This window comes from Trichomycterus rosablanca, chromosome 11 (assembly GCF_030014385.1).
Source record: "Trichomycterus rosablanca isolate fTriRos1 chromosome 11, fTriRos1.hap1, whole genome shotgun sequence".
NCBI lineage: Eukaryota > Metazoa > Chordata > Actinopteri > Siluriformes > Trichomycteridae > Trichomycterus > Trichomycterus rosablanca.
In genome coordinates, this window is record NC_085998.1 from 12,385,725 (window position 1) to 12,396,233 (window position 10,509).

Here is a 10,509-nt window from a genome sequence, read left to right on the forward strand (position 1 = left end):
TAAAATGTAAATTGTAAATGTAATTTCATTTACATTCTTCTTAACCAGAAGCGGGCACTCGGGTGCTTCAGCCGTCTGTAAGGTTTTGGCCATCCTTCCTGCCCCACCCCTTCAGACACAGCCCATCAGCATAGTCTGTGTAGACACTGAACCGGCCAAGTGCACTGCTGAGATTCAAACCCATGGCTGTGTCTGAAGGGGTGGGAAGGCGGTATGGCCGAAGCCTTACAATGGATAGGCATCTAGTTCAGGGTATTCCTGCTCTCCTACAGCCAGTGTTTCCCCATAGAACCGGACTCGCTACGGCCCTGATCAGGATAAAGTGGTTAATGAAATGAAGTGTCAGAGTCATCAGCAGTAGGAGCTACTTGTCAGAAAATCATTTTAAACATGTTGTTGATCCAGAAAAAGCCTCTTCACTGACAGAATTTTGACTTGTTGTGACATTTCTGTGATTTAAATCAGTAGGATCTGAAACTGCTAGAGGTAGTGCAGTAAATAGTTCTGTATTCCTGTCCAGCTACACACACACACACACACAGACTGCAAACTAAAAACAGATTATCTGCCGATTATATTATGCAGGATATACAGTATGTTGTATTTAGAAACCATACATGCGTAACTAGAATACAGTTTTAGAGAAGCACAGACAGTTACTGGCTGTGTACAACTGTTAGTACAGCACCAAACTGAGATACTGTCTTGGACCACACAGAGCTGAGAATGGGCAGCATGGTGGCTCCCTCTTCGTGGTTGCCATTCTCCTTAGTACAGAGGCACAGTGGCAAGGTGGGTAGCAATGTTGCTTCACGTCAGGAAGGTCATGTGGTTGATTCCTAGGTGGAGCGGTCCGGGTCCTTTCTGTGTGGAGTTTGCATGTTCCTCCAGGAGCTCCGGTTTCCTCCCACAGTCCAAAGACATTTACGTTAGGTGAACTGGAATTACAAAATTGGTTGTGATGGTGTTTGACATTAAATTTGAACTGATAAATCATGTGTAACCTGTAACTACCTGTCCTGTAACAAATGTAACCAAAGTGTAAAACATGATGTTAAAATCCTAATAAAGAAACAAACAGAGCTAAAAACTCATAAACACATCAGTGGAGGGACAATTAATATAAACCTTATTACAGATTGTTATTTATTAACATAAAAAGCAAGTTTATTGAAATTAAAGCAAAAAAACAAATTCTAATTTCATAAAGTGAAAGAAAATACAATTAATTACATCCACCTGGTTTTATTGCTCTATAAAATAAACCAACTGCACATACTTTTTTCTACTGCAATAACTTTCAGCAAAGACCGAATAAAGAACATATATTTAATTAAAACTATGTGGCATTTCCATCCAGAACCTGGTGAAGGTTCATATTTTAAGCAAAGTTTGGGACACTACTAGGACACCTTACTTCTCCTGATTGTTCCTGTACTGAAAACATTAATGCCAACAGTTTCTAGGTGAACTAGTTTCTCTGCTGGACATTTTTATTAATTGCACTCCAATATGACTGCAATACTGCCAGTGCCATTTTGCTATACCCAACTACTGTATCTTTTTATTTTTATTCAAAACACTGGTGGTTGGGTGTGTCTAAAAATGCAGTGTATGACTTAAATTTTTTAAATTATGTATTAATTATTAAGTCTAGGTGTTTTAGTCACACCAGTTGCAAAGAGGTATGAAAAATGGATTATATACACCACTGTGCACAAAGTAAGGTCTATGAAGGTGTGGTTTGTAGAGTTTGGCTTCAGAAGAAGAGCTTCAGTAGCCTGTACAAAGCCCTCACTTTTGAAGTCGATTAGAAAGCAAACCAGGACTACCTGTCCAATCAGTGTCTGTTTGTTTGTTTATTAGGATTTTAATGTCATGTTTTACACTTTGGTTACATTCATGAACGGTAGTTACTCATTACACACAAGGTTCATCAGTTCACACAAGGTTATATCGAACACAGTCATGGACAATTTTGTATCTCCAGTTCAACTCACTTGTATGTCTTTGGACTGTGGGAGGAAACCGGAGCACCCGGAGGAAACCCACGTGGACACGGGGAGAACATGCAAACTCCACACACAAATGATCCAGACCGCCCCACCTGGGGATCGAACCCAGGACCTTCTTGCCCAATCAGTGTCTGAAATATAAATGTTTGTTAGACTACACAGGCATTTCCAAACACAAAATAATGTGGATAGCATTTAAAAAAAATATTGGTGCCCATGATCTTGAAATAGTCCAACAAGCTTATGTCCACATACCTTTGGCCATATAATGCAGCTGGAAAAGTTAAGCCCTTAAAAGTTCATAGCATTAAAAAAAAAACAAAAAAAAACAAGCCAGACCATCATTATATGTGTTTTTTAGTCTGTAAAATTAAAAAGTCAAGTGAACTTCACATCGACTGAAAGGCTGCTGCACAAGAAGGAAAGTTTGATGCTGATCATATAGACAAAGATATTGCTGAATGAGGGATTTCTTTCTGGCATGAAGGCCTCTAAGACCTTGATAAATTTCAATAACCTCTAGAGACTTCCGTTTCTCTACCTTTAGAGAAACCACTCTTCCATGTAACCTTTAATTGGTGCAGCTCTATTTCAACACCAAATTAGAAATTTAGGTTGTTGTGTGCATATTTATTATCCTGCAGATTTTACACTATTTCAGGAAACCAAAAATAAACTCAATTTTACAAATGAATGATTTTTGTTTTAATTATAAATCATGTGTCGCATAGATTATTGAAAGACTGCCATGGCATGCATGTCTTTTACAAGTGACCTCAACTTAACTGGGTGGATCCCCAGATATATAAAGTATAACTTTTTTAGTTGATTGTACCAGTGATAGTAAGTACATGTTTAAATTTGTATTTCTAATACACATTACCTTCATTCTCCAGGACATCGACAACAGTACAGGACGTTTCTTCATCCTCAACAAGGACAATTACACAGAATTAAACGTTATCAATCTAGACATCAGTACAGACCCTGGCGAGTATGCCTGCATCGCCTCAAACGCTATTGGAACTAAAGAATCAATGTTGATCCTGCGAGTGCGCAGTCATTTGGCCCCACTTTGGCCATTTCTGGGAGTGTTAGCAGAAATCCTCATTCTGGTCGTCATCATTGTGGTTTACGAGAAACGCAAAAAGACGGACGAGGAACCAGACGGTAGGTTACACATTTTCTTTCTTTTTTTTTTTCTGCTTAATACTAGCACGATAGATAATACATTTAAGGACAGCTTGAACCATTGCAATTTACTGTAGAAGGTAGAGTCTCTAACATCTGGAAGAACATTATAGAAGATTATATTGCAATATTAGCTCATAATCAAAGACATATTGCTTCTGGTTGCTTTTGTGTGTTAAGTATCAAGTTCTGACTAGAATGAGGGTGTTTAAACCCTCAAGACAAACTTAAAAACACATTTAGCTGGTGGTCTGACACATTTCAGCCCTGTAATACTGTAAATACAGCTGTCTCTCCTAACAACATTTGACAAAATGCCCTCACTGCATTAGAATAAACATGGTCCCTGACTGCCAAACCTTACACAATCAATGTCATTTAAAAATCCACATGAAATTGTACAAAACAAATTTGCTTCTCAAATGTTTTGAGCTAGTTTGCATAGAAGTAGCAGACTAACCAGCGGCACATTTAACATCAAATAAGGTTAAAATCAAAACCAGTATTTCCTAGCGATGCAACTTGAAAGCATTTGCCCAATCTCAGACAGTGCCATACCTATACATGGTTGGGGGTCAAAGACAGCAATGGTGTTCCTATGTCACCTATACATCAGAGCAACATTGTAGATTTAAACCATTTAGATCTGTGTATATAAGAAAACAGTTTAAAAAGCAGTGGCTGGCTCTGCAGATCTTAAGTAAAGCATGTGTTACGACTTATTATCCTAGGCTGATTGCTGTTCAATATCAGGGCAGTTTGGTTTGGAAATTGCCAATGACTTAACTGAAAGAAATAAGAACAAACCCAAAAAATTTAATCCAGATAAGCAATTCAAGATTTGATGTATGTTCCTAACTATTAGGATAGAAAAGCTTGTAGATGGCAGTTTAGCGTTGTGCAAATTGCACATCGAAATAATCTCACATTTGTCTTAAAAGACACTGTCAGCAAGCATTGTTTTCTCTCTGCACCCTTTTGTACGCCTTGCAACTTGCTGGTTACTTCCTTACTGCTTCCGTTTCAGTATTTACAGTTAAGCTTCCTAGCCGTGTTTTCTTTGTAGAGCTTGTCTTACTTTCCTGATTTCATAACTAAACCTGATTTTAATAAAATTTAATAAAAAATTGTATGTATAGATTAACATTAGTGTATTTACTTATTTTTGAGTATTTATAAATATATTATAAAAAATACAGGATAATTAAAATATGTAAAAACTTTAGCACAGTTTAATGCCCACTTATTGTTTTTTATACTGGAAAAAACATGCGGTACATGCAAAAAATGTATTTTTTTTGTGCTATCCTTGACCCTTTAAAGTCACCTACCATTACATAGACTATCAGACAGTGTGAGAATATTATTATGTATTTGAACTTTCCACTATAATCTATTTCCAAACCAATCACTCACTCACCGTCTTAACCGATTATCTAATTAGGGTGGAGGGAGCCTATCCCAGCTTTTCAATGAACGCAAGGCACACAGTAACACCCTGGACGGGGCGCCAGTCTATCGCAGGGCAGACACACACACCCAGGACCTTCTTGCTGTGAGGCGACAGTCCTATCCACTGTGCCGCCACAAACCAATCAGTCCTTTCTCAATAAACCACACATTTTAAACTGGAAAGCTACCACACATATATTTAGCATTCTAACAGAAGCTAAACCTGCTGCTCTCTCTCCTTTGTAAATGTCTTGTTCACATACTTAGTAACAAGGTTGTTCTACTGCAGGCTAGTTTTCTCACATTTATAATTAGTAACGTTCTCAGTTTTTCTTAAAATTAAATAATAATGCCGAATATGGTGCATAGGGAGGCACTTCAGAAACGTTTTAAAGAAGCAAATCACCTTTGTCTGAAATCGACTTCAAAGCTTCATAGTCGGTTTACAATCCTACCTTTCCTGAAAATGAAACAGTAAGTAAAAAAGGATTTGTTTGTTGTTTTACCTTTTTTTAGCTTTATTAATTTTGATAAATATATCAAAGCTAATTTACAATGCAATGCTTAAAAACTCAAAACATGCCTACATGGGCAATATGTGAACTTTGTGTAATTAACAAAATCACCAGTTTTGGAACTTCTCACAAGTTATAACAGAGTATGAAAGGAGCTTTAAGGAACAACTTAGTAGTTACCGAAAAGTATGTGTTGAGTAGGGCTGGCACGGTATCGGTCCAAAACGTAAAAAACGTGTATTCTGATCCGATACTCTTGTTTAATGTAAATAACACTTAACGTAAATAACACTTAATGTAAATAAGGCCATTGTTTGTGTGTAAAGCAAATAACACACAAAGATACGTTCCAACAGACTGTTGTAAAATAATTCAATGTTCAAACATTCGAGTGGGGTTTCATGAGAACGCTACTTTAACGTCACAATTTACGCTCAGTGCAAACATAGCACAGCCAGAGACTATCATTTTCTAATCTCTTCCCTACACACTCGCTCCCTATACCCTAGCATTGTATACTTAACATTTTCAAAGGGCCAGACAATATATATGTAATCACATTACATGACAACTCAACGTTTATTGCCACTCATCTCATCCCGGCTTGGAGATCTCTCACATCCTCAACGATTAATCCATTAGTGTTATAAAATAAAACAAACTACACCGTTTCCCGTTTATCCACAGATGTCTTCTTCAAAATTCAGCAAAGTCTTTTATTAAGCGCGCTTTGGTTTTAATCATCTAAAAACGTGACATAACATGATTTTGCATAAGTGTGATGTTGTAGGTTCTGTATTTATTCCTTTAGAATATTCGTTTCACAGTCTGAGCATTGTTATTTAGATAGCTAGTTTAACCATGGTGCATTGAGAGATGTATTATTACTGCTTAGTTGTTTGACAGGAGAAATGACGGATTGGTATCGTATCAGCAGATACTCAATTGGCAGTATTGGTATCGGTATCGGACATAAAAAAGTGGTATCGAGCCAGCCCTAGTGTTGAGGTTTTTCACTTTGTGAAAAAACATATGAGCAAATAGTCACACCAATATTTCATTATGCATCAGTTTTGAAAATTTACCATCTACAGTCCAAACATTGTTAAATAATATACAAAATCCAAAGAAATCTTAATGTGATTGACTTTTAATCCCTTAAACAACAAAATGTCCCAAGTTCTCCAGAAATGGGGTTTTGTACATTATTGGTTGAGATGTCTCTATGATTAGTTAGAAGTACAGTATTTTATTAAATAAGCTAAATAAGCTTTATAGGCTTTTATTATTTTTATAATGTTAGAGCTTACCCATGTAAATCATTTAACCCAAAGCATTTTGCCCTAGTGAAAGAATGGATGTAGAATAACATTTTTACATATTTAAATAAAGTAAATTAAAACATACCGTGAAGGAGATACCCAGTCAGTAAAAATGATGACTTGTGATAATTAAGGATATATATATATTTGAAAAATACAGGACTGCAGATTCAAAGCCTGTGATGATTTACATTCAACAACTTCATTGAGGCTTCTCTCGGCTCTGCACCCTCTTTTTTTCTTTGAGGTTTTTTTGTTTTCTGTGCCAGGAACCAGTCTTCTTTTTGAGTTTGTCAAATGTCTTGACAAATTGACTGCATTTGCATTTACAGGATACAGATTTGAGGCATTCTGTACCTTTCAAATATATATACTGTCAAACAGTCTGTTATTACCAGTTAATTGGTAATAAGAATAAATTAAGTAGCAGGATAAAATACAGTAAATACACAAGTACATTGGTGGATTCAGAAAATATTTGGCAGATGATTTATCTCGATCTTGCCCATCCTTTCACCCCAACCACGTACAAGTAATTCCTCACCATACCCATAAACTACCTCTTTAGCCTTCCTTTCCTTCTCCTGTCTGATAGCTTCAAAATTAAAAACTAAAATCTCTTTCACAATCATATTTAGACCCTTTGAAGTTGTGCATGAAGTTGTGGTCGGGTGCATCCTGTTTGCTTTAATTATTCTAGAAATGAGTGTAGAACGTGCAAAGTACCTCACACAGTAACCTCAACAGTTTTGAAATTGTAGAAGCTTGAAGTTTGCTACAAGGCATGTAAACAACTCACTGGTTCACTGGTCTAATGAGACAAAAATTGAACAGTTTGGGTAACATTAAGCACTACATCTGTTATAAAAAGTAACTGCACATCACGTGGCTTGGTGGAGGTAGCATCATGTTTCTCAGTGGCAGAGAGAAAATTTAGACTGGGATGATAGTTCGCCTTTTAACTCGGCAATGACACGAAACATAGAACCAGAACAACACTGAGATGGCCTAGCCAAAGCCCACACTTAAACCCTGTTGAACATCTGTGAAGAGACCTGAAAATGAAGGGTCACAGATGCTCACAGATTATCTGATCCAATGGGGCTTCTGCCATAGGATCTGCCATGAAGAATGTTATAAATTGCCAAATTCCAGTTGTGCAATGCTTATGAAAAATCACACTAAGTTTCAAAACAGTATAAAATAAAGGGGCTGAAAATTTTTGTGAATAAGAGACTTAGTTTTTTTTATGTTTAACTCGGGGAATTTTTTTTTAAATTTGCCATATTGATAGTATGGGTGATTAACGGGTAAACATGACAATTATCTTCATTCAAAATCAAATCTACAGCACAAAGTGTGCAGAAAATCAGAGGGTCTGAATGCACTGTACTGTTACTTCCTGTTGACAATTTCAAAGCCTTCAGACACTTTCGAGAGAATGTAACTAGTTGCTTGTGGTTTACATCAGGAATAGTATTTGTGCCAAATCAGGTATGCAGACTACAATGATCTGCTGTGGCAACCCATAAATAAACAAGTACCTGAAAGGAAAACAAGAAAACACTTAAGCAGCATTTGACGTGTAGTTTGAGCCCAACAACAAAAAGATTCAGAACTCAAAGCATGTCTTGACTACATGATTGGGTAATAGTGATGGGGAGGAAAAACTATTGCCTTAACGATCTGCATGTGCATTTACTTAATGAGGTGACTAGAAGAAGCGGGAAACCTTCAGCTGTGGTGACTTAATATCCAATTAGTTTTAACCTCCGTGTCCATGAAATGTGTTTACACATTTTCTATTGACGTTTTTAAGAGGACAGTGACAGTAATTATTTATTGCAGACCCTCCTAGTGCTGAATCAGACACCAAGCACTCCCAGCCTTTGTAATAATAAAACGACCGATTAGCTTAGGATCTCGAAGCGTCAGATTTATAGTCACTCGATCATAAATGTGAAACTGAAAAGCAAGCATATGCTGTGTCACCTCAGTGGTTTTCTCACCTTTGTAGTGATGATACCACAAAAAGAAAAGACCAAATAATCTTAGTAACAAGGACAGATTGTGTGATTAGACATTTCAATCACAGCACTGTATTCAAAAGCTAGTCATGAGGCATGGATGCATGCTAATTTGACATTTGCAGCTACACATTAGGGCATCTGTGAGCCAGCAGTGGGCTGAAGTTACCCTTTCGATGAGCATAGTAATATACATATATAATAGTAATATATAATAGTAAAAACAGATAGCAGATGATCTGACACCTGCGTGTGTAGTGTTTATTAAAATAATCTTCAGTTTGTGCATTTCAAAGCTAAGGCTGCTGGTTTCAGGTTAATATGATTAGTTCAAGCAGCCATTTCTTGCTAAATGCACAATGAAAAGATGCTTTACAAGTTAAAGGAAGCATTTGGGTGGCCCACTGGTCTGTTATGCTAGCCCATCACCACTGAGATCCGGGTCTGAATCTCAGCTATGCTATCACCAAACCTTCATGAAAAGTTCTGGAGCGTAGACTGTACGGCAAAGAACAGAATACACCGATCAGCCATAGCATTAAAACCACCTCCTTGTTTCTACACACATTGTCCATGTTATCAGCTTCACTTACCATATAGAAGCACTTTGTAGTTCTACAATTACTGACTGTAGTCCATCTGTTTCTCTGCATGATTTGTTAGCCCCCTTTTATGCTGTTCTTCAATGGTCAGGACCACTACAGAGCAGGTATTATTTGGGTGGTGGATCACTCTCTGCACTGCAGTGACACTGACATGATGGTGGTGTGTTAGTGTGTGTTGTGCTGGTATGAGTGGATAAGACAGCAATGCTGATGGAGTTTTTAAACACCTCACTGTCACTGCTGGACTGAGAATAGTCCACCAACCAAAAATATCCAGCCAACAGCACCCTCTGGGCAGCGTCCTGTGACCACTGATGAAGCTCTTGAAGATGACCAACTCAAACAGCAGCAAAAGATGAGCGATCATCTCTGACTTTACATCTACAAGGTGGACCAACTAGGTAGGAGTGTCTAATAGAATGGACAGTGAGTGGACACGGTATTTAAAAACTCCAGCAGCGCTGCTGTGTCTGATCCACTCATACCAGCACAACACACACTAACACACCACCACCATGTCAGTGTCACTGCAGTGCTGAAAATGATCCACCACCTAAATAACACCTACTCTGTAGTGGTCCTGGGAGAGTCCTGACCATTGAAGAACAGGGTGAAAGCAGGCTAAAAAGGTATGTAGAGAAACAGATGGACTACAGTCAGTAATTGTAGAACTACAAAGTGCTTCTATATGGTAAGTGGCGCTGATAAAATGGACAGTGAGTGGTTTTAATGTTATGGCTGATCAGTGTATATTCGTCTTTGAGACTGGTCTGAAATCCCACCACAGACCATTCAGGATTTGCAGACAGCATTTCAAGTAGTAATGAAGCTGAAGCCAATTGATTCTTATAAGATTCTTAAGATGAATATATTGTTACAGGGTTTATTATTCCATATTTCATACTGTTTGTGTAAATACATTAATTGAATACAATTTTAACATTGTGCAACTGTTCATTTTCCAACATGCAGATATAGTCTATGCTGAGGAAAAAATACATGTATAAATAAATAACAAGCTGTGCTTACAAAGATTAAATTTGTCAGATCTTGAGGTCAGAAAGTTCCCTAAGCAAGGCTTAACCAGGCCAGTTGTTCACCTCTGGCAGATTACAGACTGTGACAAATAAGTGCTACAGAAGGAAGCAGAGATTTAGCTGGTTAGAACAGGAGGAATCAGCATGAGAACATTTTGGGAGACAGTGCTACAGATGGAAGATTTTTTTCAAGACTTCTGTTGGCTACCAGTTTTTATATTTGAACAGAACAGCGGGAGATTAGATGTCCATCAAACACAAATCAGGTAGTAAACAGGTTATAATAATAAATAACAGCATATGTTGTGCCATCTGTTTAAACAAAATATCAGTGCGATACCAGTG

General features: G+C 37.5%; 1 protein-coding gene across 1 annotated transcript in view; it reads left to right on the forward strand.

Moving 5' to 3' along the window:
- The window catches only part of nptnb (neuroplastin b), a 46,756-nt gene that overhangs the window by 28,738 nt on the left and 7,509 nt on the right, over window positions 1–10,509 (forward strand). The window contains exon 6 of the mRNA XM_063005162.1: window positions 2,912–3,185. Within this exon, the coding sequence (XP_062861232.1) occupies window positions 2,912–3,185 (274 nt within the window). The remainder of the gene's footprint in view (window positions 1–2,911; window positions 3,186–10,509) is intronic.